We start from the raw sequence: 14,983 nt of genomic DNA, 5'->3' as shown, positions 1-14,983 counted from the left end.
AGCCCCCTAATAAAATAACAAAGCCCCCCAAAATAAAAAAAATTCCCTACCCTATTCTAAATTAAAAAAGTTCAAAGCTCTTTTACCTTACCAGCCCTTAAAAGGGCCTTTGGCGGGGCATGCCCCAAAGAAAACTGCTCTTTTGCCTGTAAAAGAAAAATACAACCCCCCCAACATTAAAAGCCACCACCCACATACCCCTAATCTAACCCAAACCTCCCTTAAAAAAACCTAACACTACCCCCCTGAAGATCATCCTACCTTGAGTCGTCTTCACTCAGCCGAGCAGCGATGGAACCGAAGAGGAGATCCGGAGAGGCAGAAGTGATCCTCCAAGCGGCGCTGAAGAAATCTTCCATCCGATGAAGTGATCCTCCAAGCGGCGCTGAAGAAGTCTTCCATCCGGGCGATGTCATCTTCCAAGCGGGGTCTTCAATCTTCTTCTTCAGGATCCATCTTCATTCCGCCGACGCGGAACATCCTTCTTTCCCGACGGACTACCGACGAATGAAGGCTCCTTTAAGGGACGTCATCCAAGATGGCGTCCCTTCAATTCCGATTGGCTGATAGGATTCTATCAGCCAATCGGAATTAAGGTAGGAAAAATTGGATTGGCTGATTGAATCAGCCAATCAGATTGAGCTTGCATTCTATTGGTTGATCGGAACAGCCAATAGAATGCGAGCTCAATCTGATTGGCTGATTGGATCAGCCAATCAGATTGAACTTCAATCTGATTGGCTGATTCAATCAGCCAATCAGATTTTTCCTACCTTAATTCCGATTGGCTGATAGAAATCCTATCAGCCAATCGGAATTGAAGGGACGCCATCTTGGATGACGTCCCTTAAAGGAGCCTTCATTCGTCGGTAGTCCGTCGGGAAAGAAGGATGTTCCGCGTCGGCGGAATGAAGATGGATCCTGAAGAAGAAGATTGAAGACCCCGCTTGGAAGATGACATCGCCCGGATCGAAGACTTCTTCAGCGCCGCTTGGAGGATCACTTCATTGGATGGAAGACTTCTTCAGCACCGCTTGGAGGATCACTTCTGCCGCTCCGGATCTCCTCTTCGGTTCCATCGCTGCTCGGCTGAGTGAAGACGACTCAAGGTAGGATGATCTTCAGGGGGGTAGTGTAAGGTTTTTTTAAGGGGGCTTTGGGTTAGATTAGGGGTATGTGGGTGGTGGGTTTTAATGTTGGGGGGGGTTTGTATTTTTCTTTTACAGGCAAAAGAGCAGTTTTCTTTGGGGCATGCCCCGCCAAAGGCCCTTTTAAGGGCTGGTAAGGTAAAAGAGCTTTGAACTTTTTTAATTTAGAATAGGGTAGGGAATTTTTTTATTTTGGGGGGCTTTGTTATTTTATTAGGGGGCTTAGATTAGGTGTAAGTAGCTTAAAATTGTTGTAATATTTCTTAAATGTTTGTAACTTATTTTTTGTAACTTAGCTTTTTTTATTTTTTGTACTTTAGTTAGTTTATGTAATTGTATTTAATTGTAGTTATTTTATTTAATTAATTTAATGATAGTGTAGTGTTAGGTTTAATTGTAACTTAGGTTAGGATTTATTTTACAGGTAATTTTGTATTTCTTTTATCTAGGTAGTTATTAAATAGTTAATAACTATTTAATAACTATTCTAACTAGCTAAAATAAATACAAAGTTACCTGTAAAATAAATATAAATCCTAAGATAGCTACAATGTAATTATTAATTACATTGTAGCTATCTTAGGGTTTATTTTACAGGTAAATTTCTCTTTATTTTAGCTAGGTAAGCTATTAAATAGTTAATAACTATTTAATAGCTATTGTACCTAGTTAAAATAAATTGAAATTTGCCTGTAAAATAAAAATAAATCCTAAGATAGCTACAATATAATTATTATTTATATTGTAGCTATATTAGGGTTTATTTTACAGGTAAGTATTTAGTTTTAAATAGGAATAATTTATTAAAGTATAGTGTAGTGTTAAGTGTAATTGTAACTTAGGTTAGTTTTTATTTTACAGGTAAATTTCTCTTTATTTTAGCTAGGTAAGCCATTAAATAGTTAATAACCTTTTAATAGCTATTGTACCTAGTTAAAATAAATTGAAATTTGCCTGTAAAATAAATATAAATCCTAAGATAGCTACAATATAATTATTATTTATATTGTAGCTATATTAGGGTTTATTTTAAAGGTAAGTATTTAGTTTTAAATAGGATTAATTTAGTTAATAATAGAAATATTATTTAGATTTATTTAATTAATATTTAAGTTAGGGGGGTGTTAGGGTTAGTGTTAGACTTAGGTTTAGGGGTTAATAATTTTATTACAGTGGCGGCGCTGTAGTGGGGGGCAGGATAGGGGTTAATAAATGTATTATAGGTGGCGACGGTGTAGGGGGGGGGCAGATTATGGGTTAATAAGTTTAATATAGGTTGCGGCGGGGTCCTGGAGCGGCGGTTTAGGGGTTAAACTATTTATTTAGTTGCGGCGAGGTGCGAGATCAGCAGGATAGGGGTTGATAACTTTATTATAGAGGGCGACGGTATAGGGGGGGCAGGATAGGGGTTACTAGGTATAATGTAGGTTGCGGCGGTGTCCGGGAGCGGCGGTTTAGGGGTTAATACATTTATAAGAGTGGTGGCGAAGTCTAGGAGCGGCGGTTTAGGGGTTACTAACTTTATTTAGTTGCGGGGGGCTCCGGTATAGGGGGTAGAACAGTGTAGTTTAGTGTGGGTGCTTAGTGACAGGCTAGCAAGAAAGCTGTAAAAAAGCTGAAGAGCAGCGAGATCGGATGAGTGATAACTCTCACAGTCCGCTGCTCATCGCCCCGTACTTGGTGCGCGGCTTTTTGACAGCTTTTTTGATAACTTAGGCGAATTTTTGCAGGTCCGCGGCGGCGATGTGAGGCGAGCTTAGGCGGGCGTATTAGGCCGGCGAAGGCAGGTAAAGTAGACACGTTGATAACTACCCCCCATAGACTCTCACCACCTTATGAAATAAACATTGTTTTCATCTGACTTTTCCTAGGGGAGTTCCTACAGGATGTTTGGAAAAAACATAATTTATGCTTACCTGATAAATTTATTTCTCTTGTAGTGTATCCAGTCCACGGATCATCCATTACTTATGGGATATTAACTCCTCCCCAACAGGAAGTGCAAGAGGATTCACCCAGCAGAGCTGCTATATAGCTCCTCCCCTAACTGCCATTACCAGTCATTCGACCGAAAACATGCAGAGAAAGGAAAACCATAGGGTACAGTGGTGACTGTAGTTTAATGGAAAAATTACCTGCCTTAAAGTGATAGGGCGGGCCGTGGACTGGATACACTACAAGAGAAATAAATTTATCAGGTAAGCATAAATTATGTTTTCTCTTGTTAAGTGTATCCAGTCCAGGGATCATCCATTACTTATGGGATACCAATACCAAAGCTAAAGTACACGGATGACGGGAGGGACAGGCAGGCTCTTTATACGGAAGGAACCACTGCCTGAAGAACCTTTCTCCCAAAAACAGCCTCCGAAGAAGCAAAAGTGTCAAATTTGTAAAATTTGGAAAAAGTATGAAGAGAAGACCAAGTTGCAGCCTTGCAAATCTGTTCAACAGAAGCCTCATTCTTAAAGGCCCAAGTGGAAGCCACAGCTCTAGTAGAATGTGCTGTAATTCTTTCAGGAGGCTGCTGTCCAGCAGTCTCATAGGCTAACCGTATTATGCTACGAAGCCAAAAGGAGAGAGAGGTAGCCGAAGCTTTTTGACCTCTCCTCTGACCAGAATAAACGACAAACAGGGAAGACGTTTGTCGAAAATCCTTAGTTGCCTGTAGATAAAATTTCAGGGCACGGACTACATCTAGATTGTGTAGCAGACGTTCCTTTTTCGAAGAAGGATTAGGACACAAAGATGGAACCACAATCTCTTGATTGATATTCCTGTTAGTGACCACCTTAGGTAGGAACCCAGGTTTAGTACGCAGAACTACCTTGTCTGAATGAAAAATCAGATAAGGAGAATCACAATGTAAGGCAGATAACTCAGAGACTCTTCGAGCCGAGGAAATCGCCATTAAAAACAGAACTTTCCAAGATAACAACTTGATATCAATGGAATGAAGGGGTTCAAACGGAACCCCCTGTAAAACATTAAGAACTAAGTTCAAACTCCATGGTGGAGCAACAGTTTTAAACACAGGCTTGATCCTAGCTAAAGCCTGACAAAAAGCTTGAACGTCCGGAACTTCTGACAGACGTTTGTGTAAAAGAATGGACAGAGCTGAAATCTGTCCCTTTAAGGAACTAGCGGATAAACCCTTTTCTAAACCTTCTTGTAGAAAAGACAATATCCTCGGAATCCTAACCTTACTCCATGAGTAACTCTTGGATTCGCACCAATATAAGTATTTGCGCCATATCTTATGGTAAATCTTTCTGGTAACAGGCTTCCTAGCCTGTATTAAGGTATCAATAACTGACTCAGAAAAACCACGTTTTGATAAAATCAAGCGTTCAATTTCCAAGCAGTCAGCTTCAGAGAAATTAGATTTTGATGTTTGAAGGGACCCTGGATCAGAAGGTCCTGTTTCAGAGGTAGCGACCAAGGTGGACAGGATGACATGTCCACTAGATCTGCATACCAAGTCCTGCGTGGCCATGCAGGCGTTATTAGAATCACTGATGCTCTCTCCTGTTTGATTCTGGCAATCAATCGAGGAAGCATCGGGAAGGGTGGAAACACATAAGCCATCCCGAAGGTCCAAGGTGCTGTCAAAGCATCTATCAGAACCGCTCCCGGATCCCTGGATCTGGACCCGTAACGAGGAAGCTTGGTGTTCTGTCGAGACGCCATGAGATCTATCTCTGGTTTGCCCCAACGTCGAAGTATTTGGGCAAAGACCTCCGGATGAAGTTCCCACTCCCCCGGATGAAAAGTCTGACGACTTAAGAAATCCGCCTCCCAGTTCTCCACTCCCGGGATGTGGATTGCTGACAGGTGGCAAGAGTGAGACTCTGCCCAGCGAATTATCTTTGATACTTCCATCATTGCTAGGGAGATTCTTGTCCCTCCCTGATGGTTGATGTAAGCTACAGTCGTGATGTTGTCCGACTGAAACCTGATGAACCCCCGAGTTGTTAACTGGGGCCAAGCCAGAAGGGCATTGAGAACTGCTCTCAATTCCAGAATGTTTATTGGTAGGAGACTCTCCTCCTGATTCCATTGTACTTGAGCCTTCAGAGAATTCCAGACAGCGCCCCAACCTAGTAGGCTGGCGTCTGTTGTTACAATTGTCCAGTCCGGCCTGCTGAATGGCATCCCCCTGGACAGATGTGGCCGAGAAAGCCACCATAGAAGAGAATTTCTGGTCTCTTGATCCAGATTCAGAGTAGGGGACAAGTCTGAGTAAACCCCATTCCACTGACTTAGCATGCACAATTGCAGCGGTCTGAGATGTAGACGTGCAAAGGGTACTATGTCCATTGCTGCTACCATTAAGCCGATCACCTCCATGCATTGAGCTACTGACGGGTGTTGAATGGAATGAAGGACACGGCATGCATTTTGAAGCTTTGTTAACCTGTCTTCTGTCAGGTAAATCTTCATTTCTACAGAATCTATAAGAGTCCCCAAGAAGGGAACTCTTGTGAGTGGAAAGAGAGAACTCTTCTTTTCGTTCACCTTCCATCCATGCGACCTTAGAAATGCCAGTACTAACTCTGTATGAGACTTGGCAGTTTGAAAGCTTGAAGCTTGTATCAGAATGTCGTCTAGGTACGGAGCTACCGCAATTCCTCGCGGTCTTAGTACCGCCAGAAGAGCACACAGAACCTTTGTGAAGATTCTCGGAGCCGTAGCCAATCCGAATGGAAGAGCTACAAACTGGTAATGCCTGTCTAGAAAGGCAAACCTTAGATACCGGAAACGATCTTTGTGAATCGGTATGTGAAGGTAAGCATCCTTTAAATCCACTGTGGTCATGTACTGACCCTTTTGGATCATGGGTAAAATTGTCCGAATAGTTTCCATTTTGAACGATGGAACTCTTAGGAATTTGTTTAGGATCTTTAAATCCAAGATTGGCCTGAAAGTTCCCTCTTTTTTTGGGAACCACAAACAGATTTGAGTAAAACCCTTGTCCTTGTTCCGACCCCGGAACCGGATGGATCACTCCCATTAATAAAAGATCTTGTACGCAGCGTAGAAACGCCTCTTTCTTTATTTGGTTTGTTGACAACCTTGACAGATGAAATCTCCCTCTTGGGGGAGAGAATTTGAAGTCTAGAAGGTATCCCTGAGATATGATCTCTAACGCCCAGGGATCCTGGACATCTCTTGCCCAAGCCTGGGCGAAGAGAGAAAGTCTGCCCCCCACTAGATCCGTTCCTGGATCGGGGGCCCTCGATTCATGCTGTCTTAGGGGCAGCAGCAGGTTTCCTGGCCTGCTTGCCCTTGTTCCAGGACTGGTTAGGTCTCCAGCCTTGTCTGTACCGAGCAACAGCTCCTTCCTGTTTTGGTGCAGAGGAAGTTGATGCTGCTCCTGCTTTGAAATTACGAAAGGAACGAAAATTAGACTGTCTAGCCTTAGGTTTGGCTCTGTCTTGAGGCAGGGCATGGCCTTTACCTCCTGTAATGTCAGCGATAATTTCTTTCAACCCGGGCCCAAATAAGGTCTGCCCTTTGAAAGGTATATTAAGCAATTTAGATTTAGAAGTAACGTCAGCTGACCAGGATTTTAGCCACAGTGCTCTGCGTGCCTGAATGGCGAATCCGGAATTCTTAGCCGTAAGTTTAGTTAAATGTACTACGGCATCTGAAATAAATGAGTTAGCTAACTTAAGGGCTTTAAGCTTGTGTGTAATCTCATCTAATGGAGCTGATTCAAGTGTCTCTTCCAGAGACTCAAACCAAAATGCTGCTGCAGCCGTGACAAGCGCAATGCATGCAAGAGGTTGCAATATAAAACCTTGTTGAACAAACATTTTCTTAAGGTAACCCTCTAACTTTTTATCCATTGGATCTGAAAAGGCACAGCTATCCTCCACCGGGATAGTGGTACGCTTAGCTAAAGTAGAAACTGCTCCCTCCACCTTAGGGACCGTTTGCCATAAGTCCCGTGTTGTGGCGTCTATTGGAAACATCTTTCTAAATATCGGAAGGGGTTGAGAACGGCACACCGGGTCTATCCCACTCCTTAGTAACAATTTCAGTAAGTCTCTTAGGTATAGGAAAAACGTCAGTACTCGCCGGTACCGCAAAATATTTATCCAACCTACACATTTTCTCTGGTATTGCAACTGTGTTACAATCATTCAGAGCCGCTAACACCTCCCCTAGTAATACACGGAGGTTTTCCAGCTTAAATTTAAAATTTGAAATATCTGAATCCAGTTTGTTTGGATCAGAACCGTCACCCGCAGAATGAAGCTCTCCGTCCTCATGTTCTGCAAATTGTGACGCAGTGTCTGACATGGCCCTAATATTATCAGCGCACTCTGTTCTCACCCCAGAGTGATCACGCTTACCTCTTAGTTCTGGTAATTTAGCCAAAACTTCAGTCATAACAGTAGCCATATCCTGTAATGTGATTTGTAATGGCCGCCCAGATGTACTCGGCGCTACAATATCACGCACCTCCCGTGCGGGAGATGCAGGTACTGACACGTGAGGCGAGTTAGTCGGCATAACTCTCCCCTCGTTGTTTGGTGAAATATGTTCAATTTGTACAGATTGACTTTTATTTAAAGTAGCATCAATACAGTTAGTACATAAATTTCTATTGGGCTCCACTTTGGCTTTAGCACATATAGCACAGATATCTTCCTCTGAATCAGACATGTTTAACACACTAGCAAATAAACTAGCAACTTGGAAATACTTTTCAAGTAATTTACTATAATATGAAAATGTACTGTGCCTATAAGAAGCACAGAAAAAGTTATGACAGTTGAAAATTAATAAACTAAAAAGTTATAGCATCAAATCTTTGTAAAAAACACAATTTTAGCAAAGGATTGCTCCCATTAGCAAAGGATAACTAACCCTGATAGCAGAAAAAAAAAAAAAAAAATACAGAAATAAACGTTTTTTTTTATCACAGTCAACTACAATCTCACAGCTCTGCTGTGAGTGATTACCTCCCTCAAAACAAGTTTTGAAGACCCCTGAGTTCTGTAGAGATGAACCGGATCATGCAGGGAAGACAATAAACTTCTGACTGAATTTTTTGATGCGTAGCAAAAGCACCAAAAAAGGTCCCTCCCCCTCACACATAACAGTGAGAGAGATCAGTAAACTGTCATAAATTAAATAAAACGACTGCCAAGTGGAAAAAAATAGTGCCCAAAACATTTTTTCACCCAGTACCTCAGAAAATTAAACGATTTTACATGCCAGCAAAAAACGTTTAACATTAATAAATTGAGTGTTATTAAAAAGCCTGTTGCTAGTCCCTGCAAATTAGGCTAAAGTTTTATGCATACAGTATAATTCCAGTGAAGTGCCATTCCCCAGAATACTGAAGTGTAAAATATACATACATGACAGCCTGATACCAGTTGCTGCTACTGCATTTAAGGCTGAGTTTACATTATATCGGTATGGCAGAATTTTCTCATCAATTCCATTGTCAGAAAATAATAAGCTGCTACATACCTCTTTGCAGATTAATCTGCCCGCTGTCCCCTGATCTGAAGTTTACCTCTCCTCAGATGGCCGAGAAACAGCAATATGATCTTAACTACTCCGGCTAAAATCATAGAAAAACTCAGGTAGATTCTTCTTCAAATTCTACCAGAGAAGGAATAACACACTCCGGTGCTATTATAAAATAACAAACTTTTGATTGAAGGTATGAAACTAAGTATAATCACCACAGTCCTCTCACACATCCTATCTATTCGTTGGGTGCAAGAGAATGACTGGTAATGGCAGTTAGGGGAGGAGCTATATAGCAGCTCTGCTGGGTGAATCCTCTTGCACTTCCTGTTGGGGAGGAGTTAATATCCCATAAGTAATGGATGATCCGTGGACTGGATACACTTAACAAGAGAAATATAATATATTTTTGGGTATCAGTTTTTGAATGTTAGAGTTATATTATATTTTTTTAAAGAAGAGTTGGTTATTTATGGCCATTAATTAGGTGTCTGATGTATATTATGTTATATAGGTTTCTTAAAAGCAGTTTTGGGGTCGTCTGCTTCTTGGCAATTATTTTAGAACTCTTAGTAGTTCCTATAACTGAATTACCTTGAGAAAAATACACTTTGTAAGGTTTGCTAACTCTTCAAATCAACATACTGTTTTCACTAGTGCATTCTTGAGATTACCTGTTTTTGCCACAAAGATGTCATCAGGCGAAGACAGATAGGTTGAAGCTTTGATGTTCTACCTAACATCTGCAATGCTCGTAGGATCTGGGGCACACATACCTTTGCAAGAATACAAATAACATAATCAACATACTGAATCTGTAACATTTTAAAATATATTTTTGTAATTATTATTTTTTACTGCATGTTATCTGTAGATTCTTATATGTGATTACTATATTTTCTTATACAAGAAATTTCCTGAATAAATAGATTTATTAAAACAAGTCACACATTCAATTGCACGAGAGCCCAGTGAAACACAGCATCCCAATAATCATTACATTTAAGGGACATGAAACCCAAAAATTTTCTTTCATTATTCAGATAAAGAATTTAATTAAAAAAATGTAATTCTATTATCAAATTTGTTTTGTTCTCATGGTATTCTTTGTTGAAGGGATACCTACAATGAGGGGGGGGGGGATTATTTGATCCCCTGCTGATTTTGTACGTTTGCCCACTGACAAAGAAATGATCAGTGTATAATTTTAATGGTAGGTTTATTTGAACAGTGGGAGAAAGAATAACAACAAAAATTCAAGAAAAACACATTTTTAAAAAGTTATAAATTGATTTGCATTTTAATGAGTGAAATAAGTATTTGACCCCCTTTGCAAAACATGAGTTAGAACTTGGTGGCAAAACTCTTGTTGGCAATCACAGAGGTCAGATGTTTCTTGTAGTTGGCCACCAGGTTTGCACACATCTCAGGAGGGATTTTGTCTCACTCCTCTTTGCAGATCCTCTCCAAGTCATTAAAGGGCCACTGTAAGCAATAACTACCCTTATTAAGCATTTTCTCAATATAATCTCCTAATGAGATCTTTACCGTATTGTCGTTGTCATTCATCAAAGTTTTATTGCTTTCCACACCCACTCTGTGGCTACCCTTATGTCCTGTCCAATCCAGGCTAATAACTACGGTTGGAATATGGCGCTTCTATTAATCTATGCGCATGATTGCGCAACGTCACTCCTTGAAACACTGGCTGGAATATAGAAGACCCGCTCTATCGATCCTACATCAGAAGATTGTGCTGCGATTTGACAGGTAAGTCATGAATGCTTATAGAATCTCCCTAGTAATAACGAGCAATCTTAAATAATATTGCTATATTAGATTGTCAACTAAATAGTAGACAATCATATAAGTAGTATATGTAATTAGTGTAATATCGATAATTAGGCTTATATATATATATATATATATATATATATATATATATATAATCAGGATAAGGATAAGCATTCACTGGATTTAAATACAATAACTATTTATTGATAGTGACGTTTCGGGGCATTCACCCTTTCCTCAGACCTGAGGAAAGGGTGAATGCCCCGAAACGTCACTATCAATAAATAGTTATTGTATTTAAATCCAGTGAGTGCTTATCCTTATCCTGATTGAATATCCTGCTAAGCACCCTGGCCTGTGTTTGGGTTGGCGAGTGAGAGTACACTTACTTGGAGTCTATATATATATATATATATATATATATATATATATATATATATATATATATATATATATATATATATATATATATAAATAAATAAATCCTGATTTGGTTGATAATTTTAGTGAACAATCACCATGCAATCCTTGAGTGCTGATACACAAATAATAAATAACTATAATAATATAATAAATTTAAAAAAGCAGGAAAGTATAATTTTTAAAATTTTATTAAAATTAATCACAAAAACGTATACATGTATTCAAATTTTGAACATAAATAAATTTAATGATCAGAATATTAATTTATTTATTAAAATAAAATAATTATTTTAGAGAATCAAATAAAAAAAAATTCAAAGTGAGAAATAAAAATCATTATAATTTCAAAAGCTATTTACATAATATATGATATTGAGTTTAAGTCACCAACAAAAATGCAGCAACTAAAAGCTATATTACTTATTAACTTATCTTATAGTGTATTTCAATAAGTTAATTATGTTGTTGGTGACCCTCAACCCTGCATCGTAACCATCAAAACATTTTTGGGCTCTAGATAAGACACTGAAACCTAATAGTGCTTTTATTGTGCGTAGAAAGCCTGGAAAACCTATTTGATCGATTGTTATGTCCAATGTGCAAGCGTGTTTATCAGTTATGTGAGTGTAAATTCGGCAGCAACCATAAAAAATACACATGCGCGATTTGGAGGATTTTGATGCGCATGCGAAGTAGGGACGATTCCTCATGTAATGATATGAAAGAGAACGAAATCGGATAGGTTATTGCTTGCGAACAGTTAATGCCCATAGTAGAGGGAAGGCTTTGGTGACGTCATTGTGGATAAATAAAAATGTAAATCTAAACGTTAGGCACTATTGTTTTTCGAAAAATATAAGGTCAGTAAAGTTTTACTTTATGTTTATCTTACATATTATGGTGTTTGTTGGGGTTAAACAACGTAAAAGTTAGTAATCTTTTAAGGTTTCGAGGCTGACATTTGGCAACTCAAACTTTCAGCTCCCTCCACAGATTTTCTATGGGATTAAGGTCTGGAGACTGACTAGGCCACTCCAGGACCTTAATATGCTTCTTCTTAAAACACTCCTGGCTGAGGGAAAGAGGTTCTCACCCAAGATTTGACGTTACATGGCCCCGTCCATCGTCCCTTTGATGCAGTGAAGTTGTCCTGTCCACTTAGCAGAAAAACACCCCCAAAGCATAATGTTTCAACCTACATGTTTAACGGTGGGGATGGTGTTCTTGGGGTCATAGGCAGCATTCCTCCTCCTCCAAAGACGGCGAGTTGAGTTGATGCCAAAGAGCTCGATTTTGGTCTCATCTAACCACAACACTTTCACCCAGTTCTCCACTGAATCACTCAGATGTTCATTGGCAAGCTTCAGATGGGCCTGTAAATGTGCTTTCTTGAGCAGGGGGACCTTGCAGGCACTGCAGGATTTCAGTTCTTCACGGCGTAGTGTGTTACCAATTGATTTCTTGGTGACTACAGTCCCAGCTGCCTTGAGATCATTGACAAGATCCTCCCGTGTAGTTCTGGCTGATTACTCACCGTTCTCATGATCATTGAAACACCATGGGGTGAGATCTTGCATGGAGCCCCAGACCGAGGGAGATTTACAGTTATTTGGTGTTACTTCAATTTACGAATAATTGCACCAACTGTTGTCACCTTCTCACCAAGCTGCTTGGCGATGGTCTTGTAGCGCATTCCAGCTTTGTGTAGGTCAACAATCTTGTCCCTGACATCCTTGGACAGCTCTTTGGTCTTGGTCATGGTGGAATCTGATTGATTGCTTCTGTGGGCAGGTGTCTTTTATACAGGTAACAAGCTGAGATTAGTAGCCCTCCTATTCTCAGCTCGTTACCTGTATAATAGACACCTGGGAGCTAGAAATCTTGGTGATTTATAGGGGATCAAATATTTATTTCACTCATTAAAATGCAAATCAATTTATAGCTTTTTTGAAAAGCGTTTTTCTGGATTTTGTTATTGATATTCTGTCTCTCATTGTTCAAATAAACCATTAAAATTATAGACTGATCATTTCTTTGTCAGTGGGCAAACGTACAAAATCATCAGGGAATAAAATAATGTTTTCCCTCACTGTAGGTAGGTAGCGTGCACATGCATGAAGCACTACATTACAGGAAATAGTGCTGCCATCTAGTGCTCTTGCCAATCTATAATATTGCTGCAAAACTGCTGTCATATGTTGCTGCAGACACGTGCACACTCCTGTGCTTGCATACCTGATTTTTAACAAAGGATAACAAGAAAACAAAGAAAAATGATAATAGAAGTAAATTGGAAAGTTTTTTAAAACCGCATGCTCTATCTGAATCATGAAAGAAAAATGTTGGGTTTCATGTCTCTTTAATAACATGTACAACATATATATGCATATACAGAAAAGAACAGTGCTCTTTCTCACTTAATGAAAAATGCAAAATGTATTAGTAAGCAAAATTATGTTCTCATACATTTTGTGCCATAAGAGTTAATTCTTCATATTAGGTTATCTTGTTATTTAAACGAGAATAAACTTTTCTTATTTTGCTTCTTCTTCTGTTGAGTTCCAAGAACTTATAAGGCACCAATGAGAAACCCAGAAAATCAGACATTTGGGCTATATTAGTATTTGTGATGCTTTTACCTAAAAGGTACATAAAATAAAAAGAGGAAATCCTCTGTGTTACAACTTGTTTTTATTGCATTGTTACCAGACATTTAAATCTCCCTCACCAATACGTCATTCCAAAATCTGCAACTAGCACTAACAGACTCAAAGTCCCATAGTGACATTGTTTGTTAATACATTTTCTAATTACTATTGCTTAAAAAAACCCATTATGATATAACTCAAACCCAGAAAAAACACAACAGATATAAAAGTTAAATGATCTCACCTTATGTGTACCCAATGTGGGCAAAGTGTACAGAAGATCACGGGATACCTGCGGCTCCATAGGATGCTCAAGCTTGAACAGCAAGACTGGAAATAAATACGGAACCTGAAATACAAGAAAACACCTTAAGACACGACATTACCAAAATGTAAGATTGTGATATATAGAAGTGTAGTCAATCGCTAAGCGTTTATAGATGACTTTATTTGCAGGTATTTTCCATGACAAAAAAACAAACATAAATAAGCTTTAAAAACCAATACACAAGGGTATTGCTATGTCACAAAAAGAGATTCAGCCCAGGTTTCTTTAATGGCCCCACCCCAAAACCACCCCACAACTGACTAGTGAGTTACCCCACTGTAGTAAATTACAGTAAGCAGTAGTTTTATGTCCCTCTCTAGTTAGACACAGAGTAGTGACTCTATAGCTCTTGTCTGCAAGTAACACACAGGCAGCGTATTTAGCTTGGCTGCCATGAACACATACACCTCTGGCACAGTAATATTCCTACCATGATTGCCAGTATCATAATGTGCAGTGGCTTTATGCCCATTGGCAAAGATAGCAGTGATATAACCCTCTTTATGTCAGTTAAATACTAAACATTTATTTATGCAAGTAACAGAGCAGTTATTTGAACCTATAGTACCAATAATACATTTGTGGGAATTAGCCATTTCTTTTCAAGTAAATGCCAATGCTCCTGGAAAATCTTATAAAGGCCCTAACAGACCTTAGGGACCACAGTGCACATGGCTTGGCTATCACTCTTAGTAATCCTCTCCAGTGATGCTAGTGTTGTTAATAGCCTACATACCTAGAAAAACTGATAGAATAGGGGGAGGAGGTTTAAATAAAACATTAAACACACAAATGTTTCAAAATAAGTATTTTTCTAGTAATAAATCCAAGGCAGCATATGTAAAATACATTAAAAGTAGGGGCGGAGCCAGCATTAAAGTTCATCAACACCAGAAAATTCGGACCCAACCCTCTGCTAAAAGCAGATCCTCAATGTAGGGGGAAAAAAACCCAGAAAAAAAGTACCTAGACGTTCCGGATCGATCTCCAGCAGCAAGTCCGGGCACCAGCAATAAATCCAGGCCCCGGCTTCACTCCGGCCTAACCGGGACCTGGTAAAAAAGCGCATCTCTTATGCCACAGTTGGCACAAAGGTTAAGAAAAACCCCACAGGAGGAGTCAAACTCATGATCACCCATCTGCGATGT

General features: G+C 39.5%; 1 protein-coding gene across 1 annotated transcript in view; it reads right to left on the bottom strand.

The window, feature by feature from the left end:
- The window catches only part of FOCAD (focadhesin), a 1,237,844-nt gene that overhangs the window by 614,100 nt on the left and 608,761 nt on the right, over positions 1–14,983 (bottom strand). The window contains 2 exon segments of the mRNA XM_053702659.1: positions 9,317–9,418; positions 13,752–13,856. Coding sequence (XP_053558634.1) covers positions 9,317–9,418; positions 13,752–13,856 — 207 coding nt within the window.

This window comes from Bombina bombina, chromosome 2 (assembly GCF_027579735.1).
Source record: "Bombina bombina isolate aBomBom1 chromosome 2, aBomBom1.pri, whole genome shotgun sequence".
Taxonomy (NCBI): domain Eukaryota; kingdom Metazoa; phylum Chordata; class Amphibia; order Anura; family Bombinatoridae; genus Bombina; species Bombina bombina.
The sequence above is the reverse complement of the archived record's forward strand: the minus strand, read 5'-3'. Positions and strand labels throughout refer to the sequence as shown.